At 41.9% G+C, this 27,188-nt stretch overlaps 1 protein-coding gene across 1 annotated transcript; it reads left to right on the forward strand.

The window, feature by feature from the left end:
• The first annotated feature begins 675 nt into the window (after window positions 1-675).
• Window positions 676-27,188, forward strand: ltk (leukocyte receptor tyrosine kinase). Its single transcript, XM_011617727.2, has 29 exons — window positions 676-1,223; window positions 7,581-7,679; window positions 8,809-8,958; window positions 9,170-9,398; window positions 10,588-10,727; window positions 11,136-11,249; window positions 12,075-12,230; window positions 12,474-12,577; window positions 12,675-12,835; window positions 13,035-13,129; window positions 14,044-14,115; window positions 14,195-14,369; window positions 14,960-15,110; window positions 15,255-15,380; window positions 15,534-15,690; window positions 16,616-16,801; window positions 17,114-17,212; window positions 18,630-18,791; window positions 18,871-18,981; window positions 21,519-21,705; window positions 21,855-21,945; window positions 22,421-22,485; window positions 23,108-23,237; window positions 23,312-23,409; window positions 23,524-23,616; window positions 23,737-23,838; window positions 24,117-24,251; window positions 24,325-24,415; window positions 24,510-27,188. Exons 1-29 carry the CDS (start codon window positions 1,172-1,174, stop codon window positions 25,539-25,541), a joined length of 4,563 nt encoding a protein of 1,520 aa, XP_011616029.2. The 5' UTR covers window positions 676-1,171; the 3' UTR covers window positions 25,542-27,188.

A 27,188-nucleotide genomic window follows, 5' to 3' on the forward strand; every position in this document is an offset into this window, starting at 1 on the left:
TAAAAAAAACAAAAAAAAAAACCAACACTTTACTAACAATATTTTCAGGTCCAACTGTTTCACTCTTGCTCTCTGGTAATGATTTAGCAAGTAAATTATTTATATAGCCAGGTCCTTCATATCTGAGCTATATATTAAAGATTATGCATAAACGGACACTGATTCTAAGTTGAACAGAACCAATTTAACCATGATAGCACAAATACAGATGTGAACTGAGAGAAAACCACCTGTCAGAATATGATGCCCTGAAAGCTTTTATGTGTTATAATACATAAAAGCCAAACACGTGTCTTTAGCGAAAGGATCAAATCAAAACCACATAACTATGTTCACAGCTTGACTACTTTAAAGACATAAAGTGGCTGAAACAGCCCTTCTCTTCCTTCAAATACCACTCTGATGAAAAGAAAAGATCAAAATTGTGATTGGAATTGTCTCAGAGTAGAAATAGAACCATGTATGTCAACAGGGCGGTGTCTGTGGTTTTAGGTGTATACAAAAACAGCCATAACCTTAAATTTGAAATGTTATTAAGAGCAGAAACAACTGTGGTGGGATGGATAGACAACTGTGGAAGAAAATGATTCTTTACAGTGGCTGAGCAAGAGCGAGAGACAGAGAAACAGAGAGAGAGAGACAGAGAGAGAGAGACAGAGAGAGAGAGACAGAGGGGGGTTGGAGAGGTGGAGGGAGACAGACAAAGACAGAGAGATGAAGAGAGACAGACAGATGGGCTAGAGAAAGGGAGACTGGGGGATAAAGAGAAAGGAAGAAAGAAAAAGAGATAAGAGAGAGAGAAATCGAAACAGAGTGATGAATGGAGAGACTGGCCTTAATTGACTGGGAGGATGAAATAGAGAGAGAGGGAGAGAGAGAGAGAGAAAAAGAGAGAAATGAAGACAGAGAGGGGGACAGAGAGAAAGAGAGACAGACAGAGAGAGGGAGAGAGAGAGAGGTGGCAAAGAAAAGGGAACCGAGGGAGAGAGGAAGGAGGAGGAGGTGTGTGTCGTCACAGGGAGCTGCAGCAGCATCTCTGGATGTAACTGTGCGCAAGTTGGTCAAACAGCGGCAGGGAGCGGAGGAGCGCGCGCATGTGTCCGTCCACTGTGGTCGTCACGAGGCTGAGACCTGCTGAACATCCCCGGACTCTGTCGACTAAAGGGAACACATGGATTATATACGAAGACACAGCCTTAACCTCTACGTCCTCATTTTGATGAGTAAGTCCAGGAACATCATTTGTCTTTATTTATTATTGCCTCCGATCCTGGTTTTTCCCGGAGTGTTTAACCTGCCTACAAACTTTTTATTGGTCCATTTACTGCAGTTTTCTTATTAAAACCTTGTCATCAGCACTCAAATCCTATTTACATCTGTTCAGCTAAAAACCCGTCTTTATTTCGTTAAACAGTCTCGTGGGCAGCCAGCTTATAAGTAAACAATAGATGGCGCTAATAGTCACGCGCCAATACATTTAAAAAAATCCAATTAAATTTATAAAAGTATTTAATATTTACAGATAAGAGGTTTGCGTTTCACAACCTATATCAGTTTTTATCTTCAGACATTTGAATTACAGTTAGTCTTATCTTTGCAAAACTGTTGCTGCTGCTAATTTTAAACTTCTAATACGCTAACCGAGCTAAACCTCAGCTAACCGTCTTCTATGAGTATTATTGTGTTAACAATTAAAATGGCCCATTTATAGATCTGTTTTTCCAGCATCTATTTTGGAATTAAATTGTGGAGCAATAACAGGTTTTCACAATGATGGAAATAAGTAGGGGTTTATCTTTGACTTGTTAATTGTGAAGAATATACAGACTGCATCCATTTGTAACCTATTGCTGCAGTGTTGGTTTTCTCTTATTTAAGCTGTTTTTACAAAAACCAAATGACAATGCATCTTTACTATGTGTCTGTTTCACAGATTCATAATCTCACAATCTCAAAAATTTGGGATGCAAATGAGATTTCTTTGGGATTAATTGGTATTTCCTGATATCATCTTCTTCCTGTACTGTTCCCTGCACGAACAGGACCTTCTCCCACAATGATGGCGGACAATAAATACTTCCTTTATCCTTTTCAATTGGCTAAGACCATGTTTCCGTTTAAAAAGAGAGACGCAGCAGAAGTCCGGCTGTAGCTCTTTGGCACTGACGCTTACTGCAGTCAATCCCAGTGACGGGGAGCGAGCTCTTATGACAGACCCCCCTCCTCCTTCCCTGCTGCTGAACCCAAGCCAGCATGCAGACTAGTCGAGCAGCAATAATAAAACAGGTGGATTATGTAAGTACTGAAACTGGCATCCTGAATGATAGAAGGCTGCAGCTCACTGATGCAAAACACTCTGCATTTACTTTGTACCACCTGAACAAGTTACAGAGCGTAAATCAAAGTAACAAGATGTATTCCAATGTTTTGTACTGTTGTTCTTCTTATGTTGGAGGAGTTGGTGGAGTAATGGTGTCTAACGCAGTAAATCACAGTAATGTGTTGGGTCTTACTGCTTCCTGGGCCGACTCAAACATAAAACCAACCAGACAGGGGTTTTCTTGTCTAAAATGCAAGAGAGCAGGGACATTTAGAGGTCAAACATCATAAAATAATAATTGTCAACTTCAAAAAATCTCTTCAAATGTGGAAGTGAGTTTTCATTCCCACAGGATATGTAAGAAATTAAGCTGCCTTAAAACCAAAAAGGGTAAAGGCATGCTCTATCTGGTTCTGCTTTGAGCACAACTGGACACAGATGTTCTGGTGGTTTCATTTTTTTCTGGGTTCAAATGGTGCCCTTCATTTTTTAAGAGGGAGCCTCAACTAAAAAAACCAAACATGTATTTTCTGTCCACCTGCTCTTCGTGCCGTCGTTCTGGAATAGAGCTTTTAGCCTTTTTAATAAATAAAAACTTTAGTACCCTAAATAATAAGCCCACCGAATTACAGAGACAAAAAAACAAAGAATCCTCATTCATTTTAACAATGAGCTTATATAATCTAATTTTGTCAGGAGGAAACTGACTTATATATAAAGGGCTTCGGTTTTCATTCGTCACAGTGAGGCCTGAGTGTCATAAACGCTGCTAGGTGATCTCTGTGGGGAAAGGTCAACGCACAGCTCCAGCAGACTTAGTGGGAGTTCCCCTCCATGTGGCTGCAGAGGAGAAAAGCTCCAATAGGCGCTTTTCCACTGCAGGAACTTCGGGAGGTAATTTTAATGTGTCTGAGGTCGTTGTTGCTTGTCTGCCCTGCAGGACCCTCCCCCGAATGGCCATTTACAGGATCTTTTACAGGGTCTCAACGAGTCCCTGCTTCAGGGTAGATCCTTAGATCGGCCCCCAAAACCTCCTGAGCTTGAGATTTACTTGTTGCAGAAACCTCCAGCACAGTGTGATGTGGAACCCAGCAGAAGAGGAGCCTTAGCCTTCCTGAAACCGCTTCTCTCGATCATAGCTTCCACTGCCACCTCCGCGGATACACAACCCGAGACTTGTTTTGCATTTTAGAAGCATCACAACACAACACATGCTGTTTATCTAATATTTATTAATAGGGATAGATCGTAACAAAAAAGTTACCTGGGAAAAACTCCATAGCCGCACTCCACAAAACTGCAGAAAATCATATTCTCTTACCATATTAGACCATCTCAGCTCCTTCTATGTTTTCCTCCAGTCTCGACATTCTTGTAAAGTTCTGGCCGTCAGTATTTACTCAGAACTTCTGCAGTGGAAACGCGCCGACTCTCGGTCTCAATAAAAAACCTCCAAATTATAGACAATCAAAGTTCTTACAGCTTTAACCACATTTCACAACATTTGAAGCTTTTACTGCTCATTTATGTGGCAGTTGTGGAACAAACTGCTGTGGACAGACGAGAATTTGTGTTTGTGTTCTTGGAATGGATGAAAAGCAAAGCTCCTGAAAACGCCATTTCATGCAGCAACTGAACAAACTTTACCTTGTGCTCATCGGGTTGTGTATGCTGGGATTTAATGTCCACACACACACACACACACAGAGTAACAGAGTAAAAGATTCTGCTCTTCTTTATCTTCATACATGTTTGCAGTTGTCATGGAAATGGGAGCAAATTAAAGCCTGGAAGATTTGTTTGTAAGTTTCATCTGATACGGAAGAACATACCAGTCTACCCCAGCTAATTGAAGCCTAGATGAGACCAATTAAATCATAAATTGAGTCATGGGACTTAATTTGCTGCACATGAATGGGTCTTTCAGAAGAGCGTCGCCACACAGACGAGCGAGCGACCACTGTGTCACTGCCCGTTTGTTATCAGCCTCCTTCTTTATATGGAGGTAGACGCTGAATATGAAGACCTTTCTGTGTTTTCACGCTTAAATCTGCTCGCCGGCTCAGCTGGAGAGGCAGTGATCCCTTCATGCTGCCCTACATCTTAGGTGATGACTGGGAGGCGATGCCATAATTCAGCATGATTTTATCCTTCTCTAAGCGTCTAGGCATGAGCTTGGGTCAGCCTGTAATGGATGTGCTGTTAGCCCTGCATATTTCAGCCCAACAGTTCGCCGTGGACAGGGATTCTCTTATGGTGATATTTTAAGTCAGTGTATCATAATTCAATTGAAGGTTCTCAAATCGGCAAGGCACAAGTCCCAGGCTTCATAAACAGTTAGGTTAGTTCTTTCCACATCATCTAAATGTCCCTGTCTGGCTCTCCTGAGACCCCCTGTGAATTAATCACCTTATTTTCTAATGGGCTGTCCTGCAGATTGATCACTTTAGCCAGAGAAGAAAACATGGTTCAAAGTTAAGCTGGTATGTGCTAATTGTTTCCACATATGTGTGGGTGGATGGAGTTTCTGGTGGTGATAGCATTTTTGTTGCTTTTGGATCTTTCCCGGTCCAGACAAACACAATGTGTTCGGCACCATGAGACAGACAGATGAAAAGATGAAAAGGTCTTTCACATGGCTCTAATTTAAATGTCAGTAAACACCTTTGGGTGAATCAAAAGAGGAACTGTGGTTTTTCCATGAACAATTGTTTAGGTAACTTTATTGGGATAAAATACACAATTTACACAAATTTATATCTTATTTTTTAATACATGGTATTAATTTTATGCTAAGTAATAAGTAATCTACCAAATCAGCTCCTACTCAGAATAGACTTTTTTAAGAGGAACCGGAGAATTGGTCAGTGATGAGCCTCATTTGTTAAAATCCCCACGTCCATGACGTCTGTCCTGCCTATGCAGATTGTCCTCCTAACAGTATGTCTTCGCCCTGCTAAAGAAGAAATATGGAAAATCTGATATAAGGGAAGCAAGTTCAAAAAGGAAAAACAAAACACTCCAAATCTCTACTTAAATAAATAGATTATACTGGGCTTAAAATACAATTTCACCAAAATGAATAAATAATAATTGTCTAGTGACTGACTTAACTGGCCAAGTAAATCTCAAGGGGTTCTTTATTTTATCCCTGTAACAAAATAAATCTGGAAAGATAGAACCAGTCTCTTGAGAGTGTCAGCTTAATATTACTTACAATAGACTGAAAGTTAACATATTTAGTTAGCACCTCAGTGAATATTTTCCATTTATGCAAAAACCATTTATTACACTTGAAATATATTTATCTTCTAACATGTAAAAGTTACCTTGACATTAAATAGTGAAACTGATCAATAGTGAGCATTTCTCTAACACAAGCAAAGTTCTTGTGCAGGCAGCATGCCGGGTCACTGAGGCCAGTTTCCTAATTACACTGCAGATGCAAATATAAAACCCAAAGTGCATAAATGTGCATGCCTCTTATCTACATCAGCTCCAAACAACAACCTGTTGTTCAGTCCTCAGATTTTCCTGATTTTAATAAGTTTGAACTTCTCTCCAATTTGTGAGTGAGTCCACTTCTAATCCTCCATCTCATATGTGATTAGAAGGAACTCTGTCTTTTTGACCTGGAGCAGAAGGATGACACCTGGATTTCATGAGATTTCTATGCTATTCCCTGTATTAGATTTTTCTACTTAAACGTTTGTTTGTGTCGCTCCTCGATCGTCAGCAACAAGCTGTTCTCTCAGCTAATGAGCACCACTCCCTCTGTATTGAATTATACTTACAAGTGAAAAGGAAAAACAAATTCTTGGGGATTTTCAATAAAAAGGCCTTGTTTTTCATGTTGGTTCATAATGTTTTCCTTTGTCCGAGTCCGCCTGTACAGTGTTAGTTTAGGTTTTCCGGTGTCCATATTTGGAAATCTATTAACAGCTGCTTATAGCACATAATCACTAATAAATAGCTGCTGCTGCTGTCTCCACCCCACCACCATAATACTGTCATAACTAGCTGCTTTTATTGAGCTTGGCTTTAAATAATGACATTTCTCTTGTCTGACCAGTGGGACCTCACCCTCCAGGCATCACAAGACAATAATGTCACTGTCCAGAAGCCAGAATCAGGGTTAAGTTGCAATGACCCAGAAAATCTAACTCACTCGCAACCGGTCATGGACGTCAGCATGTTGAATATTATATCACATGTAAAGTGAGCTCCCTCTCTGTCCTCTCCTGGAACAAGACTGCATCTGTTATTATCCTATTCTTGGATCTATTTCATGTGTCTGTTTATCGTGGGGACTGAATGATCCTTGAGGCATGGTGGGTTTCCTGTCTGCCCTGGGATGTACCATGAAGGCAGACAAAAACATGTTTTGTTTGCTTTTAATCCAATTCTCAAGATATTCAGTAAGGTTAAGACAATCTGTCTTATTCACAGTAAACAAAAGTAGAAAAATTCACAGCTTCAGAACCCTTGATGAAGAGATTTGTACATGATTCACAAAGCTAAGAGGGAGATTGTCGTGAGGACCTGTCCAGAAACTGATCCAGGACTGAAGTGATCCAGCACAGAGCTGGTAAATGATCTCCACATGCCCTCATCTGCAGCTCATTCACTTGCAATTTGAAAAGTTTGAAGGAATCTCTAAACTCTCTCATAAAGATTCACATCTGTTTTCCTGATATGTTATTTCACATTTGAAAATTATTATTCAGTCTTCTGGATCAAAAAATACCCTCCAGGGCAACAATTTACAACATCTTTTTTCTTAGCTGAGATCATGACCTATCCTGGAGAACCTTATCAGCTGGTGCTGTTGTTGTTTTGGCTTTTCGATGCAGAAGTGAAAAAAGGAATGTAATTACGCACAGTTCATCCTCATGTTTAATGGCAACGTGATAGAAGGAGATGGAATACTGTAGATTCCAGTACAACTGTAGCCTCCAGAAAGGCCAAATGATGCTTTCACCTCAAAGTGCCCAGAAAAACAATCTGGCTCCACGATGTCGTAGACTCTCGTCTGTAACTATCAGGCCTGATCAGTCATAAGGAAGCAGGCCACAGACCTATTACTGACTCACTGCCCATCCTCTGCATCATGTCATCTCGAGGCACCACCATTGTCCATCTTTGCTCACTCAATAACACCAGAGCAGTGGAACATTTGACAGGGATTTCTGTGGCAGTCAGGTACTGTGAAATTAATGCAAAGTGTCTCCAACTTCTGTCTCTGTCTGCTTGTCCTCAGTTGACAGAGCCTGTCACTGTCTTCCGGACCAGTTTGTGGAGGGGAACTTCCCAGATCAGATGTTTCCTCATCATCTGGGTTCAGAGGAAGAGGACCAAAGTAAGATTTGCATACTTCCTAATATGAGGATACGCCAATAATCACTCCCATGTGACTATTGTAGCTTTGATTATTGTGATACTGGGCTGTTTTTATTAAAAGGCAGTTTCCGAATGTTTTTTTATCTTTTCATTTAGACCTGCATATGTTTCCACTTGTAAACTAAGCTGGCAAGAGAACGTTCGGGTGCACGTTTGACTTCCCGTCAAGTGCTGAAATTGAGCTAATCAGGATATAAGACGGATGCTGTCATCATGTTCTTTATGACTTTTACGCCCAGAGAAATTCAGATTATATGCGAGGGAGTTTTTTTTCTGCAGATATCACATGACTAAATGCTTTCAAAATTATTCAAATTCAAGAAGAACCTCTGTTGGGCTGCTAAGCAAATTTAGGACAATTCAATTCAGATTAAATTTGTTCTTAATTGTTTGTTCTTAATTTGGGGTGACTGATTGATCTTCATTAACATTTTCATGAAGATCCTTTTGTTGATCACACATGTATATTTACAAGGGAAATTAATACATTACACTTCAAGAGTCCACGTGCAAATATTGCTTGGATAATGGACCTTTCAAGGCCTTTGCACACCAGGTTCATTCAGTACAAGCATGACTGAACCAGAGTCATGCTGTTTGTCTTTAGCATGATGAAACAGTTAAAAATAGACCACAAAGTTAATAGCCGACTCTTCACTGGTGGCTTTTAATGAACCTCCAGAATGCTCCTACTCATAAATATCTCCACAAATTAGATCTGTTTATCTTTGGTGTGCGGCTGATGTCTGCTGGATTTCATCACCGCTGTTTCTCTGCATGTAAAATGATTTGCTGAAGCTAATCAACAGCAGATTTTTTTGATCAAGGCCACCAGAAAAAACAAGATGCTCATGGTGATGGAGGGCGGCTAAGGCGGATGAGGAACCAGAAAGGGAAACTGGCCTGGCCAGGTTTGCCCAATACTCCTGCTGGCATGCAAAGGCCTTCGCACCTTCCGTCTCATGGCAGTTGAAATATTTGAATAGAGGACAACTACAGCTCCTCCATTAAACAGCATTGTTTGGTGTTTTTACATGTGTAGTTTGTTGGCATCCCTTAATATTCATGCAGCATTTGTTGTTTTCCAGTTATCTCTTGTGACTTTGAGTCAGCATGCTTCTGGGCTTCATCTAATCACAGCGACCACAGTGACTGGTTGGTGGCGACTCCAGAGCAGCACGGAAATGCACATGCTGGGACGATGCCAGCGACCGACCACTCACTGGGAAGCTCCGACGGTAACTGTTCTCCAATGATGCATCGCTGGGCCTGGGAACATGTTCTACCCCTTTTAAAAAGTCTCCCTTGACATTTCTTTTCATTTCCACTCATACCTTGAGTTTCCATCTTGGAACAGTCACCATATGGTTTCCTGGACTGGTATTATTGTGAAACTGCCAGAAAACTGCCAAACCTGAAATGTTGCTTCTTCTTTTTTTTTTGCCACAGGGCATTTCCTACTTCTAAACCCTTCCCCTGCTGAGAAGGGTGCTGGAATATGCAAATACCACTTAACCAGCCCAGTTCTGCCAGGAAGTGACAAACGGTGCATTTTTCAGCTGGCTCTGTATGAGGCTGCTCCAGCAGCGGGGAACCTCACTCTCCTAATTAAAGCAGTCCTCTCAGGTTCAACTGTTCGGACTCTGTCCCTCAACCACACAAGCCGTGGTGACCACAGGTTAGGAATCACCGTTCTTGTTCTTATTTATATGTTTGTGCAGCAGTATGGAACTGTGTCAGTGTATTGTCAGTAGGATGTAGCCTATTTTTATCACTCCTATTGATCTAGCTATCACTGAAGTACATTACATCAGCTAAAAGCACCTGTGCCTCCAGATTCAGCCTCAGTAAATGAATTTTTATGTAATTGGTTCAGACAGAAAATGGATGGTTGTGCATACACAGTAGCTTTGTGCAAAATGTCAGCGCAATATTGAATTGAGGAACTAGCATGATGTGACTTGCAAAGAGCTATTTATTCAGCCCTCTTTTCATCCCATACGTACCTGTATGGGTCCTCTCTCTCTCTCTCTCTCTCTCATGAGTGTTCTTCCTAACATAGTTCATGTTTAATTTAAGCAAATTAGCAAACATTGTACCATTTTCCCCCCACAAATGACAGGGTTAAGTGGGCCTGAAAATGGGCCCTAGAATGGTTTGCAGAAACGGAAACATTAGTCAATTTGCTGAAAATACAGAGTTTTTCTATTTAAAACAGCACAATAGTATTGGCATGGGCTTAGACAAGTGGAGTCATAGTGCATTAAGGGGAATTCATTAGATGCTGACATTAAATTCAAAACATTTCACATTTTGCCTTTTTAAACATTTGATAGCTTAGTTTTAATTGTAAATTTGACCAGATGTTAACTCTGTTGGAGCAGTTTTCCTTCAAAGAAGTTTTCATAATAGAGCATGCTCCTAATTCCTCTCACAGAATCCTGCGCCACCAAAAATAGGTCAACATTATTTGTAATACTAAACCATCACTGTTGGAGAACAGCTGACATCCACCAAAATCTTTTAAAAGGACATCAGCAAAGTCATTAACCCCGCTAGCTCACAGATTGAGTGCAGATGCCCGCGATTGCGTTGCGACATACCCTTTTCTATGTAGCGTTTTCCATTGACCTTTTAATCAGCGATGTTATCGGACATACGTGCAGGACAGAAACGGTGATGACATTTCTTCTGACATTACCCAAAGCAGTAAAGCTCAGGTCTTGAGGCCAGCTCTTCTTTATGAGCATTGTGGCCATAAGATACCAGATGACGAGCAGCACTCATTCGGATTCAAATATCTAGGGTTTATTTTTTATTTTGTGCCAACACTTTCAAAGATATTTCCTTGTGATTGGTTGATGCAGAGCCAAGTGGGAGATTTTGAGGACTGAGATTGGTCAGATCGACGAACCGTTTCAGGTGACCCTGCTCTACTCATCCTGTTTGGAGGGAAATGGAGCAACTGTGGCCCTGGATGCGCTGGAGTTCATACACTGTGACTTAGGTAAAGCAAAAGTTCCCAAATTCCTCTGGTAAACTACCAGAATATTCTTACAAATAGAGTAGAACTACTTGAGTTTGACATGAAAGTTGGGGGTGAGGCCACAATGGTTACTGCTGTTTTACCAAACTGCTATAACCCCTAAAATTATTTAAATAGTTAGTGTGTAATTTTTCTAACATCGCTTATAAATGGGAACTATGGCTTCATTGTTGGCTGTAACATTATGGCACTGTTCAAAACTTAAAAGGAAAACCAAACAGTAAAGCTCTGTAATCTAACACATAACTAGAAAAAACAGAAATTTATCATTTAGGTTTTGTGTTTCATCAAATAGGAAAATGGCATGTCTTTGCAGATAAATATAAGCATATTTTCAGCATTTATGGTTAATGGATCTCACCTCTACAGATTCATGTGGGGAATTCTTCCACTGTGAAAACTCAGGAGAATGCATCGACCCCACCCAAGTGTGCAACTTCCACACCGACTGTCCTTTAGGAGAGGACGAGGGCTTCATCTGCAGTGAGTGTTGCACTGAGGGATGAGTGGCTGTTAGTAATCCTAGAAAAATGTAAAAATTCCACTGGTGTGCTGGTACGTAATTTAATTTAATAACTGATTTGATTAGCACCATTAGAAAAATGTGGAAAACAGTGGCAAAAAGTGGAGTCGGTATGTGTGCTTCAGTTTGGGAGACAGTTGAGGGATTCTTTTGTACAGGACTCTTGAAGTTGAATAGAGCTCCTGGCAGGCTGCAATCAATTTGCATTAGCTGCATTTACTTTTCATCCGTAGTAAATTGTTAATCCTCTGACTTGAGGTAACAGATTATTCATTGCCAAGGGCTTCTGTGCTATAAATAAATATTCTGTGAGCAGTGGGTCTACTATCATAATAAAAGAGTTGTATTGAGTACTTTTATTGAGATGCAGGTCATTTCTTAATTAACAATTTGATATACCTGTATCTGTCTTTCCAAAATGTCCCACTTAGAAAACATTTTAAACTTAACATATTCAGCCCTTAAAAAGAAATCGGTTCCAGGTAGTCATTTTCTCTGCACCCATTCACCCCCTGAAATACAAAAAGCTGGTTTCTCTTCAATCAATTGTTCGTTTAAGTGAAAATGCTTGCTGAGAACCGCAAACCTGCTTTACTCACTAATGAAATCAATGAAGCAAAGGCTTCTCCAAGTGGTGGGGCAGCATCAAGGTGAAGGTGTTGGTGAGCGGTAACCACAGCAAGCGTTTGAAGGGGAACTCTGGGACACTCTCCCTCATCTCAAAATCAGTTGTGTTTCATTGCATTACGTAATAATATAATAATAACTGTGATCCTCCCTCCCAGGTGCTCTCCCCTCTGGTTCATACTGTTCATTTGAACAGGATGCATGTGGCTGGTCTGTTTCAAACCAGCCCTCAGCCTGGAAAAGGATCGCTGGAGACGAGCTTTTGGAGAGGGAACGAGATCCTATGCAGGGTGCCACTTTGTACAGTACCCCAGGTTGGCCCACTGTTCATCCATTTATGTAGCTCAGCATCATTTTTATTTTATGTCCATCAGTTTTGATGTCAGATGTGTCATTTGTGTGACGCTCATTTTGTGCTTACAGAGTTTAAAATGGCGTTATAGTCAGCAGACTACTGTTGACCTCTTTCCTTTTCTGAGCTTGGCAAAAAATTAATGGCTAGTCAGGTTGTGCAGTCAGTTTCCTTCTCAGATGTGACATTTGTTGTCTTCTCTCAGGGCATTTCCTCTTTCTAAGGGTAAGAGAGTCAAACTCGCTCCGACACGCATCTGTCCAGAGTTCCCTTTTCTCCGTTCCATTCTCTACCACCAACGCCTGCCAGGTTTGTGTTCAAACAAAAACCCAGAATGTAATTTTTTATTTTTCATTCTTCTCCCGAAGAAGCTCAAACTGTCGTCACTGTGTGCTTGTCTGTGCAGATGCGCTTCTCTTTGTACCTGTATGGGACCTTTAACGGCTCTTTGCTGGTGGCTATAGAGGAGGAAGGGCAAACTGCCGCACCACTGGTCTGGGAACGGAAAGGTTCTTGGACAGATGATTGGGAAGATGTTGCTCTGCAGCTGACTGGGTTGCATCATGGGTCAGTATAGGGAAAGAAAAGACTCCTGCAAAGCAGTAAAATTGATCTTTTTTGTTTAAAGCCAATATCTTTAACATCATATTGCTCACATCATGGCTCTTAATGTATATATTTCCTGAAAATATATAAATGTATTTTTAAAAAACAGTAATTTGGGCTAAAATACATGCATTCTAAAGACCGATGTGCTGTGCTGTAGGTTCAGTGTTAAGGTGACAGCTCTTTGGGAAGAAGGCTCCAATGCTGATGTTGCACTTGATGACATTGCAGTTGGAGCGGCTTGTTTTATCAGAGGTAAGCTGCTGGCATTATGTCACTATCGATTTCTGGAGAAGAAAGACAATATCAGCACTTAATTTCAGTTCAAAATTGATTGAGAATGAGATGTACTTTACATGGAAATCAGTACGGTGGTGCATAAATGAGGGGTGAGATGAAAAAAATGAATGCATATTAAGTATGTGCTCCAAAACCTTGGTGGCATTTCTTGTGAACTCCATTACATTTACCAAACTAGTACATTTATCAGATAAAATCGGAGTAACTGCACCTAAAATAAGTTGAAAAAGAAAAGAAAAAAACAAACTTATTTCCTGAAACTGTGAAAGTACCAAAATCAGAATTTTTATATCAGGCAGACGATGTTAAGGACACTGAATGAATTAGCATGTGTGAGAACATCAGCCCTGTCTAGTGTCTGACAGACCCCCTCACTACTTTTCAAATGGTCTGAGCACATTATGAAACCAAAGTCCTGCTGAATGAACTGCCAGATATGACAGATAATTGCTGTTTTGCCTTGACACCTTCCTCACATATCTCTGTAATGTCTGTTGTGTTCACTGGTAGAGGACATTTAATGATTTCTGCTCTCTTACTGATTTTTATGAAACAGCTGGTGTCCTTAAAAAAAATCTCTGTTTTTTTTGTTGCTTAGCTGCAGTTTCTCAAATGTGCATTTCCTTAAATGATACCAGGGCCAAGTCAAGTTTGGAGTTTAACCTCACTAACCAATAAATCAGCTCCTGTTTTCCCCTCAGACATGTACAATCCACGACTGCTACATCGCTGTTGAAATCTTGTATTTATGGACTTTGATAGAATCTCTTCCATGTGTCTGTCTCCTTTTATCAATGTCAAATTATTTGTGGTTATTACATTGGCTTAACACAGATTCAGTTTTTCTACGTGTTCCTGCTTCTTCTCAGATGTCAATTCCTTACCACACATGGCAGACTTGGATCACTTCTTAAGCCCCATCCATGAGCCCTCTGCATCAGGTAGTGTAGAGTTTCCTAAGTTATCGCTTGTTTCCAAAGTTCTTGTTACACTTTGGCCTTTCTCTATCTCACTTTTTAGAGGTATCTTCGATGACCTGGTGGTTCAATTCATGTGGTGCTAGTGGTCCTTATGGCCCAACCCAGGCCCAGTGTGACAGTACCTACAGGAACAAAAATGTCACTGTTACTGTCGGAAAAGAAGATCCCATGAAAGGAGTCCAAACGTGGAGGGTACCGGCTACTAACAGATACCTGTGAGTGAATGGTTTGTGTTGTTTTAAGTAAATGTCAGATAAGAGACTTGTAAAACACATAGTCAGAAGACAGAAAGAGCTCTGTTGTTATTATCATAAACATTAGAGCAGAGGTGTGGAGAGACAACTTTCACCCAGGTGTTAATGTCATCATGTCCGCGGAACTCGTCACGCAGGCTCAGAGGCGTGACTGCAGGATAAGGGACTGAAATGGTCTGGCCATAATTAGCATGGTGGATCGCTCTCCTGCCAGCAGAAAACTGCTCCAGTCCTGCCGATGTCACTGTTTGTACAGCAGGCCATGAGATCTCATTGTTCCGCTGACAGATTGAAGTGAGGCAATGGAAAAGCAACAGGATTAATCCCTGGATTCACACAGAGTTACATTACTTCAAGTATGATAAAAAACAGCTGCCAGTGTCAACACTGTCTCTTTCTGTTAGAGAACATCGGCAGGTGACCGCCTCTCCATTTCTGTGTTATGACAGATGTTTGCTCAAGCGTCTTTATCTTAACATCAGGCTGTGAACGTGAGAGGGCAGTCCACTTCTTTCAGTTATTTTCTCTTGTGGTGAACTGTTCTCCCTCAGGATTTCTGCATATGGTGCTGCAGGAGGGAAGGGAGCCAGAAATCACAACAAACGCAACCACGGGATTTTCATATCTGCCATTTTTCCTTTGGAGAAGGGAGATGTACTTTACATTTTGGTGGGACACCAGGGAGAGGATGCATGTCCAGGAGTGAGTAGGCCATGCGCTACACTGGGGAAGTTGGGGCAAGAAGAGCTAACAGGAGTTAAAAATAACAACATTAACATCTGCTGGATTTATACTCGTGAAGCTTGTCGCTGTCATCTGAGATCTCCCTTTTCTTTTCTGATGCAGCGAAATCCCGAAACTCACAAAATTTGTCGAGGAGGGTCGTCAGTAATCGAAGACAGCCGACAAGATGGCAGCGTCGAATGGGGTGGGGGGGGAGGAGGAGGAGGGGGAGCCACCTACATCTTTAAGGTGACAGAACAAACTGTTCTTTTGCTTCACTTTTATCATTAAAGGTCATAAAATCACTAGATGTAGGAACAGTTTTCCCCCTTAATTTGTTGGCCTTCTGTTAAGACATGTGAATGAAAAGGACAGTGGTTCACACCTTTTCTGTCTTCTCAGATGGAGGATGGTGAGATGGTTCCCTTGCTGATTGCTGCTGGTGGGGGAGGTAAGGCCTACTTAGAAGATCCAGAGACCAGTGAGGACCAGATACCATTGGAGCAGTATGAAAACAGCACCAAAACTCCCAGTACCAGTGGACAAACCGGTGCAGCAGGTAGTGTACTGAGTAGTAGGTTGTAAAGCTGATGTTAACATAGCAAATCTGTTTTACTAACTAAATATCATGCATTATCATGAGAAAATTCCACATAAATGTTTTGTTTTCTTTTATATTTTAATATCCCGTCTTATTCCAAATCAAATTACACATTAATAACCACTCCAACACAAGCTTATTGGATTGTTGATGTTGAGCTGCAGCCAAATGTGCACGTCTGTAAGAAGACAGCTGATAACAGTCTACGATGAGGACGGGCCATTTTCTTCTTGGGACCATTTTTTTTCTTGAAAAACACTTTTGCTCTCCTCTCCCTCCCATCAGTATACACAGATGTGGATAATTGGATCTTTCTGAACTGTTGTTTTCTTCTTTCTGCCATTGACCTTTGAGGTGAGACATTCGGGCCTCCCTTTGCTCTGTAAAATTCCTTCTGATTGCTGCAGTTTCAACAGATGAAGCCATTATTTAACCCTCTGGCCCCAAGAAGAAAAATGAGAAGTTTCATATGTTGACATAGAGAACTGGATTTATGTTGTGACAGCAGCTCCATGTGTTAAAAATTCTCACCTTGAAAATGATATTGAGCCTACACTGCTCATTTCTTCAGCGGTATTTGCACAGACAGGAGAAACATATTCCCCAGTTATCATCTCTCTCTCTCTCTCTTTCTCTCTCTCTCGGGTCTATTAGTGCTGCTAATTTAAGTGTCCTCTCATATTAGCAGCCTCCAGTGACATCTTGTACAATATGCAAAAACCATTCAAAGCTCGCCAAAGCTTCCAGTCAAAGCTCATCTAACACACAAAAAAAACATTTTAAAATCATGGTTAATTAAAGTTTGAATGCTACTTTGGTAATTTTAGATTTGGTAATAAATTACCTTCTAATGAGGGAGTACTATAAATCTATGTTTCTATAGGTGGAGGCGGAGGCTGGAAAGACAGTCCCAGTCCTCAGCCAAGCGCAGGAAAACCTCTCCTGGAGGGTGCCGAGGGGGGGTTCTCGTGCCCCTTGGCTCAGTCCAAGCTCAAATGGTCGACCTTTGGGGGTTTTGGAGGTGGAGGTGGAGCTTGCACAGCTGGAGGTGGTGGAGGTGGATACAGAGGTAAAGGTTTTTCTCCATTTCTGATTGCCCCTCTGTCCTGTGTGGTAAATGTAATTCCAGGTGCACAACTTAGCCGTGTTAAACTTTTACTGCAAATGTTGCGTTGTTCATTTGTAATTCCAATAATGGGAGTTCAAATGAACAACACAACATTTTCATTCCATGTTTTCTGAGAAAGAGGAGAACACACCTTTCTTTAAAACCTGAACCAGCACAATAGAGACAATGATGGGATTAATCCAATACTGTCACAAATATGGAAGACGATGGACTTGGATAGGTTGACTGAGCATTAACGAACCTTTTTTACAGGGGGGGATGCTGCACCCACAGATGAGATGACAGCCGATGGTCAGAATGGGGTCTCATTCATCCACCCAATGGGAGAGATGTACCTTCAACCTCTGGCAGGTACGATGATGATGAGGTTACTGATACAACATTAGTGGGAAATGACTATATGGTCAGTGAGCTAAAAGATGACGAGAAGCATCAGAATATAATTCTCTGTCATTTATAGATAAATAGAAAAAAGAAAATTGATATGGTTATTTTCCTGAACACAAAGCCAATTTAAAGGATTTTATTTCATCATGCATTTGAAATTCTTACAAGTTGTTCACAGTCAGAGGAAGGCTTGGAAGAAAGTGTATACACAAGCAAATTTTATCCTGCACCTCTGTGAGATGAACAATCAAACACTTAAGGTTGGAGTTATGCAACGTACGGTTGAGTCATGGAACCGATGCTTCAGACACGTTTCTCTTAAGCCAACCGCAGAGCGGTTGGTTTGAAGATTAAGCCCTGAGGTCTCAGCTGCCTCTTCACTTAGCTCACCAGACAATTGATCCACTTAGTTCCTGTGTGTGCATGCCTGGTTGCCTGTGTGTGTGTGCAAGTTCTAAGCACTTAACGGCATCAGGTAATAAATGAAAAGTAGCATTCTTCCTAATTAATAAGAAAAATAAATGGAAAGAGATCACCTGCTCACTACAGACTCACATAAAAGCTGGTCAAAGCTGATGTGACATCTAACAGGCGTCCATCCCAAGTTCCTTGTGTTTCTCGAGTATTTTAACTCACACCGGCACGGTTTGCATGTGGTGTGAGTTTTGTCAGTTGAGCCGTATTTTTCCGTCTGAAGCCGAAATATTTCCATACTGATTTATTTCCAAGATGAGCGCAGATTTCATCATTGTTGTTTTCATTCTTATCCACCACAATGCTGAGGACTGCAATGCTTGAAGGCTACGGTGGCACACGCGGAAGTTCTGACACAGTTTGAATTTCAAAATAAAGGCGCGATCGCTGTTTCCATTTTGAATCAATGTGCTGATGTGAATCAGTTTATTCTTCCACCCCTAGTTCTGCCATAGACCCATATCCTCACAATTGTATGAGCACTTGCATGTGAGGATATGTAGTGCCATAGTATTTTCCTGTTTGTTTATAAGAGTCTGCTGGTCTTCTGATTCTAATTAGTTAGCAGGAGGAACAGGAAGCTGACTAATTCACAGCCTCATGCAGCCTGTTGCCCTTGGATCTAACACGCAGACATCTGTTCTTTGTTGTTGTTGTTGCTGATGCTGCCAGTCATGAAAGACAAAGATTTCACATTCATTTTCATAAGAGATATAAAAACAGGCTGAAAAAAGAGATAAGTGACTGTAATCTAATTGTGTAATTTTTGTGCTGTAAGTTAGAGACTGGTTAACAAAGTACCGACATAGTTCATCACCTACACTTGAACTCCTAGAGAAATATATTGGGAGGCTGTGGGAGAATCCTTTTCTAACAGTGTGTGTGTGTGTGTGTGTGTGTGTGTTAGCCATGGAGAGCCATGGCGAGTGTGAGATCAAGGTGGAGCTGAACTGCAGCCACTGTCAGTCCAACAGCTGTGAACCGGATGAAGATACTCACCGTATCATCTGTCTGTGTGAGGATGATGAGGTTCTGACCAACGATAATGTCACCTGCATCAGCACCACAGGTACGTAATTACACCCAAGGCAGGTTTTTTTTTAATCTGATCATAAATGATGACACCTAATAGCTGACTTTTCTGGCAGCTCCTCAAGGGCTGCCTCCACAGGACCAGATATCGACACCATTGATCCTGACCGTCGTCATCTCCACCGTCGCCAGTGGCATTGTGCTGCTCTGCACCGGCGTCATCCTCAGTAAGAGAATCGTACAGTTCTGTGCGCAGCCCATGCCGTCCACCTTCCACCGACTGTGAGCAGAGGTGGAACACGCTGCTTCCGTACTCACAAATATCAGTATTAATTTATAAGAGCTATTCTAGTTGTGTGCAGAGCAAATCAAGGCATCATTAGAAATATGCGGATGTGGACATGGCGCCGCTGCCACAAGCATATATGGACCGTTTTTTTTTATATGCAACTATGTCAGGTGGAGCTCTCTGTAGCTAACTGTGATGATACTGCTGATAAGGAGTCAGATAATGCAGTGTACTGTGTATATGTTGTACTTGATCTAATAATTAAGGTTGATTGGCACAAGATACATATAACCTTAAGAGAGGGCTGTAGATGTTGCCATAAAATCTAAATGTACTCGGTGAACATCTTGCTTGTAATAACCTTGCAATGTGTAGCTGATGAGGGATGAGTGCGATAGGCTAGTTGAAGTGATTTGCAATGGTTATGGATAATAACTTAAAGGATGCCACCTAGGCATCATTCTTGAGAATAGCCTGAAGGTCTTCTGTTGTTGTCAGAAGCTGGAGGCATTATATCACCCTGGATAAATAGGAAAAACACATCACTGGTTGTAAAAAGGACAACCAGGGTTTGAGATAAGCATGGAATGTGGAGATGTGTTGATTACTTTAGAATTGGTAGTAACAGTAGGACCATTCGGGACCAGGGGGACTTGAAGACCAGGGTACCTTGTGAAAACCTGAGACCTGAGCTAACAAATCTAAGCAGATTAGTGTAGTTCTGTGGGAAACAAAAGTATTCTGTTTATATGAGTGGGCACCAGTAGTAGTGGTTTATGTAGAGGTGGTGGGCATCGGTATGTTAATGTATCTATGGTCAGACAGGCTTGGGATTAATTAATGCAAAAATAAAGATCTGGAAGGAAGAATTAGGGATTTCTAACAATTTTTGTCATGTGGCAATTAAAGTTGAAAAAGGGCAACCATAATCTGACAATATTATAAATTCTGATTGTATGATAATCTAACAACAATAATGCGTCGTACTGGTATGTGTCTGAGCTTGACTTACTACATTCAAATAGGACCGTGAGGGATATTACAAGGGCAACTTCTGCATCTTTGGTAACTTTTGACAACCATGTAAGTGGGAAGGGACTCCTGGCATTTTGACTAGCTCAGTAATCCTCCACCATGTGTGATTTAAGGCATTTATCCTCTCCATAACCTCAATCTAGAGCTGAGTTTAAGTAAACCTCAGCCAGACAGTTTCCTACTGTCAACTCTTAGTAACTCTGAACTTTAAGTAAACCTAAAGAGAACCAGTTATACATTCTTCTCTTCTGCTTCTTCTGACAACAAATCCTTGCTTGACAAAAGCAGTTCGAGTTCTTGGCTGAAGTAATCGATGCTGCATAAAGCTATTGAAAGCTAAATGAGTTTTGAAACATTCCTGAAGCTTAAGCGCTCTCTTCCCACTGACAGGAATCGGTATGTGTGAGCCTTTTAATGAATGTTCAGTTAAAGATCACGTTCCAGACATACGTGAGTTCAGTGAGTGCAAACGTCCCTGCAGATGAAAACGATGCCTCCCTGATTCTGACCAGTCTAACAGCTTTGTGAGTGTAGCTGCAAGTCATCAAGGAGCAAACTAAACTGACTTCTCTTTCATGAGATACGATAAAGATTCTCTTTATGAGGACTGCAGTGTTTGTAATTGTTTGAACTTTCAACTTAATAAATAAGATACGAAAACAAACACAAATACACTTGTGCAGTTACATGCTTCGCGTCGCACAACACAGCCTCACACACGCATCCTTCAGGTTAATGGTGTCTCTTCACCTGAGCTCTCCCCCATGCAGAGAGGTAGTCTGTTCCCTGGGTACCCCTTCTCCTCCCCCCTTCCTCCTCCTCAATCTCCATCTCAACCCACACCTCTTCCTAACCCACCCCTCCCTGAGACCCTAGCATCTCCACCGGGCGATGGCTCGACGGCACCTCTTACCTGCACGCAACGCCCCATCCCTGGCAGACTACCAAACTGCATCGGGGACTTGGGCTGCCACCATGGCGGGTGAGTCCAAACTCACTGGCACAGACAGTCTAGGAGCTGTAACCAAGGAGAGGACGTCCCACCTGCGGCTTGCAAAGCACTGTTTGAGTGTTCATAGAGGGCACTTGTGCATGTTTGAGCAGCTCAGAGGGAGGCTGCACAAAGTCCGTCACTTGGAGTTGGGCTGAAAACCACAGTTGTGTTTTGCCCGTAGCCAGGCAGGGTAGCGGGTACAGGACTGCCATAACACATCAGAATCTCAGTTTAAAATGGGAATGGCTGTGAGTGGTATCTCTCTAAAATGACAGGAAGGATGACATGCAGCCTGACCCTCCTTGTGTTATGGCTCCTACATTACGTGGATAGTGAGGGAGTTGTTTTGACAAAAGTCCATAACATTTGTCTGGTCCACTTAATTATATGTGAAGAATGTAAACATCAGCTTTGATGTCATTATTCTTAATTGTATTTGTGTTCAGTGTGGTATCGCAGGAAGAATGACTTGCACGCGGTCAGGGGACGCCTGCACAGCCCCGAGTACAAACTGAGCAAGATTCGCTCCTCCACCATCATGACGGACTACAACCCAAACTACTGCTTCGCGGGGAAGACGGCCTCACTCAATGACCTGAAAGAAGTCCCACGCAAGAACATAACACTTCTCAGGTACAGCTGCACATACTGACGACTTTGAGATACTTGGAAAAACTGTAGTTAAAGTTCTCCATGTCTAATGATGCCACATTAGCACTGATGTTAGTGTCTAACTACAAATTCTTTGTGCTTTACACATAATCTTACTCTTGTGTTTCCAGGGCTCTGGGTCATGGTGCATTTGGGGAAGTCTACGAAGGGCAGCTTATTGGGATGAACAATGATAACAAACCCATGCAGGTGGCCATAAAGGTCAGATATCAGACAATTCACTGTTTCATCTGAAAACAGATTAAAACGTATAATTTTATCAGCATATCCACAGGGTGCAGTTTTTTGTGAGGCTAAAAGTCAAACAGTCCTGCAAAAATATTGATGTAATGTTTACTGATGTTTATTCATTTATTTAGCTTCACTTGTCCCTTCAAAGATCTAAACATGCTAAATGCAGAATGTGGGACACTGTGTCTTAGCAAATAATTTAGGGCTGCAATCTCGAGACAAAAAATAAAATAACCAATGCTGATGCCACAAAATGATTTACAAGTCTGAAACCAGTAAATCGTTTAGCCGCTGACCTGCGATCGCTCCAGAAAGCGGTTAAAATGCTAGGACAACAACCCATGTTCTTGCGTGCTTTTCATTAGCCTGCTCATAAGGCCTAATGAGATCTTGCCTCTTGGCTGTGCACCTTGAAACTGTCACTATAATTTATTGTGCTCCGCAGACTCTTCCAGAAATCTGCTCCGAGCAGGATGAAATGGATTTCTTGATGGAGGCCCTCATAATGAGGTACAGCTCTTCACTTCTGAAAAATTTGGTACAACTGTAAACAATCCAACAAACAGGGATGTAGACAGGCTGTGAAATAAAAATGGTGTGAAGCAGTCGTGATTCCACAGTTACTAACCGCGGTGCTACAAAAAGCTACTCCAAATTGCACATGCTACCGTTTACATTGATGCCTCGCACCATTTTGAGCTCATGCAGGGATGTGTTTGGCTTTCAGAAAATAACTGTCTTTCAATGTAATTTGTTTATACTTTGCTATTTACAAGTTCCAGTAATTAATTTCCCTGCTCAAAACTGCTATGTATTCTAGTTTGATTAGAGATGTTTTAAATTGCAATTCATTCCAGTCGGAGCTAAATTGGAAAGCATTTTCTTATGCTGGACTCACAAATCTGCCTTGAAATTACGTTTAATTTATGCTTCGTATTTTTTTTTGTATGCATTTTAAAATAGCTACAGAAAACTTGTGATCTTTTTTATTGTGTTGTTAACATAGAATGCTCAACTTGTAGTTAAACCAGATCATGAAAAAACTGAGGTTTTACACAATCCGTTACATTGGAACCTCTCACAAAAAACTATTCCTTGATTTTCATTGTTTTGCATTGTTTTGTCTGCGCAGCAAATTTGGCCATGAGAACATTGTGCGCTGTATCGGGGTCAGTCTGAACATCCTGCCACGCTTCATTCTACTGGAGCTCATGACTGGAGGGGACATGAAGAGCTTCCTGAGGCAGAACAGGCCACGAGCTGTATGTGTCTGTAACACACGTGTGTGTTTGTACCAGAGCCTTTGAGTGTCTCACTGCCACTGTCCAATTTCCAGAATCAGACCTCTTCTCTGTCAATGAGGCAGCTGCTGCAGATGGCCAGGGACATCGCTCTTGGCTGTCGCTACCTGGAGGAGAACCACTTCATACACAGGTTCACACCCACTTGTGGAGATGATGAAGATGATAATATTGTGTTATTCGGAGGACTCGTAGGTTTATTGCTATCATAAAGCTGCACTCTGTGACAGACTCCTTTTCTTCTCAGAGATATTGCTGCTAGAAATTGCCTGCTCACCTGTCCTGGACCAGAGAGGGTTGCCAAAATTGGTGACTTTGGCATGGCACGAGACATTTACAGGTCTGTGAAATCCGCAAGTATCTGATACTTATATGGTGTTTCATAACATGGAGTCTTGGCCGTGGTGGTTCAGAGTGATAAATGATTGCCAGGTTTTTTCTGTTTTTTTTGTTATTATAGAGCCAGCTATTACAGGAAAGGTGGCCGTGCAATGTTGCCAGTCAAATGGATGCCACCAGAAGCTTTCATGGAGGGGATCTTCACTTGCAAGACTGACACCTGGTATGATCTCTAATCACATAAGGGGAAAATGAAAGTGTTTTAAAGCCTTGTCAACTGTTTCACTGGCAAAGGGTTCAAGTTCTACTAAAACTGAACATTTCTTGGGCCAAATAATTTGAGTGGCCTCCTGGGATCTGAGCATCTACAATTTAAGCAGAGAGATGCAGCACTTTCAGTTGTTGGGGTGCAGCTACAGGGAGAGTCAGCAGAACAGGCAAAGTTCAGGCTGTTGGTGCAGAATGAGAGATGATTTTGTTGAGCCGTTGCTCCCCCTGCAGGTCATTTGGAGTACTGCTGTGGGAGATCTTCTCTCTGGGTTATATGCCCTACCCCTGTAAAACCAACCAGGAGGTGCTGGAGTTTGTCACCAGTGGAGGCAGGATGGATCCTCCCAAAAACTGTCCAGGGCCTGTGTGAGTATTTTCAGGGCTCCGGGGAGGTTCTATAAGAAGAATATAGCTGATATTTGTATCTGTTACTTGGTAGCTATCGGATTATGACCCAGTGTTGGCAGCACTGTCCTGAACATCGACCAAACTTTTCCACAATCCTGGAGAGGATTAACTACTGCTCACAGGTATGTACCCGATAACACGTCACTAGTGTTAGCGACTCTACAGGCTTCTTTCTTTTCTCTAATTAATCTTTCTCTACATCCTGATTTTAATAAGGACCCAGACGTGATGAATACATCACTTCCAGTAGAATATACTCCCACTGCGGAGGATGATGGTGGCAAATTTATCCGCCCGTCTGACCATACTTCCAACAACCTCACGCCACTGCTGATGTCACACGCTGTCTCCCACGATTCCCCCTCCCAGCTGAGTCTCTCCCCTCTCAGTCTGGGCCCGACCCCTCACCTCCTACAGCCCATCAAACCCCATCTACTCCACCAGAGAACCCAGCCCACTCAGGTGATGTCGTACCGAGAGGCTCTGGAGCCCTCCTGGGCCGAGCCTGTTCCCGCACCCTGTCTGTCATCAAGTGCGTTTGCAGGAGGCCACGTCATCCATCACGACCCTCCTCTTCATCGTCCCTGCTCGAGGAACAACTCCTCCTCAGGGAGCCAGAAGCTGAAGAACAAGACGAAGAACCTGTGGAACCCGACATATGGATCCTGGGTTTTGGAAAACTTCAGAGGGAAGAAAGCTCTAGCTCACACTCAGTCCATGCCACTTTCAAGCTCCTCCTCTATCTCTCAGGCTCCTCAAACAAGCAACACAACCTCCGAAACCAGCAAGGCCGGTTGTGGCAACACCCACCCCGGTTCTGCTGGTGCCTGCTCTCTCTTAGCTCCGTCCCCTTCCTGCCAGGCTCAACCTGTCCAAAACAAGTCCCCAGCAGTTGGCAGCACAAAAGCTGGCATGGACCTGGCGAAGCTTCAGACTTTCCCATGTGGTAACGTCAATTATGCCTATGATGAGCAGAGCTATGAGGCAGAGAGCTTGCCGTTGGTTAAAAGCAAGGGTGCGGATGTAAGCCCCAACACCGGCGCCAGCCACAGCTTCTCCTCTGGGACAGGCTTGGGACTGTCCGTAGGCCTCCACACCTCCACATCCTGTATGCCTAAGCTGCTGTTGAAGCGCCACGCCAGCTACGGGCACGAGGATGTCAGGAAAAACACCAAAGCCGAGAAACCCGCATGTGACCGAGACTCAGGCTTTTCTCTGTCTGAGGATCTCAGCGTTACCCCGATCTAGACAGCTGCAGCTTGCAGCTTGGAGCAGCAGCTTGCTGTGGCAGGTTCAAAACTAAACCCAGGGGCCCTTTTTGGGCTGTTTTAGAAGTAAGGCATGAACACGTAGACTCTGCAGTCATTTAAGATCTATAGCATCAAATCTGGATTCCTGGAATGCTGAGAACACTAACCCTCCACTGTGGCCACAGTACAAACAGAACTCTTTACAGGACTTTTTGTAGAACCTGAACCATCTTAACTGCTGTAAAAAAACAACAACAAAAAAAAAACCTCATTTCCATTTGGTTTTTAAATGAAAGCTTTGGTACGTGTTGCACAGTGAGCGTTGCGTTGGAATGTTAGTGTATCGTACCACAAGTTAAAAAGCAACTTTCGGAACTATTTGTTTTTGACCTTTGAAATTGGATTTTCTGTAAAAGATTGCAACACAAGGGCCCTACGTAATGTGAAAAGTATATGCCACATGTGGCGGTCTAGAGAGCTCTCAAGTTTCCATCCTTAATGTTGGAAAAAGGATAAACCTCTCAGCCAAAGGTCAGCTCGCTGTATTTCCAAAACAAAGAGCCTTGGTCACGTGATTAAGAAGTCACATACCTGTTATTTTTGTACTACTGAGGCTTTTTCATTAGGCATCCACAGACTCTGCTCATATTCTGACCTTGTGGTTGTCGGTTGCTGTTTCTCAAAGATAGTAATCCCTGTGGAAAAGACTTCCTGTTTACTCCAGATTATTTTGACTTAAAACAAAGAAGATATAATTTGTTTTTTGATTTTAGACACCAGCTGTTAGATAATGATTTCTGCCTGTTTTATTATTTTTAAATTAATTCTAACTCTTTCCCATTTTGCTAATGTCTTTGACTCATAATCATTCAAGTATATATATAGAATTTAATGACAGTGCAGCTGTGAAAATATATGCTATTTTTATACTCGCTTCCATACACTGGATTAACCCATTGCAATTTTTTGTGTAACATATTATGATTTATTTGTATTTATTTCTGTGTGATGTGTTTGTAGTGTATCACTGCCATTTTAGACCTGTACTGCAGCTGGGGTGGTGCTGTAGTACCTCGGATTACTCAGCAGGGGGAGCCAATCAGCACTGTAACTCAGCACGCTGCTGCGAGTATCGTTAATTCAAATAATCGAGTTAATTGTTGTGGAATGTCTAATGTTTGAGTGTTTCTTTCCAGGTTACCCTCATTTAGCCACTTTTTTTCTAGTTGTAACTGATACGTACTCATTGTTTTGTTCTTATATTTTTTTCATTTTTGCAACTGCGGTACTGCTGACACTCCACTTGAAGGTAGCATGTAGAAAATGTAGCTGATCTAAAGTTTCATGATTGAAGACATTGGGTTACTTTTTAAGTGTAATTAATGGAGCAGGAAAATATTTTTTCCACTTTTTGATTGTGTGATTTTTTTTCTCTTTTTTTTTAATGTAGCTGAGCACTGATTGCCTCAACCAAACATACCCTCTATGCAAAATACTGACGGTCTCATTTAACTAACAGTGCTCCATAGAAATGACTGTATATTGTTCAAATGCATTGGAGTTGGAGAGGACCAGGGTCTCTTTCAGTTGGATAAATATGTAATTATACCGTTTAGAATAAATGTAGCTGACTTTTCAATTTTTA

Source organism: Takifugu rubripes, chromosome 2 (assembly GCF_901000725.2).
Source record: "Takifugu rubripes chromosome 2, fTakRub1.2, whole genome shotgun sequence".
NCBI lineage: Eukaryota > Metazoa > Chordata > Actinopteri > Tetraodontiformes > Tetraodontidae > Takifugu > Takifugu rubripes.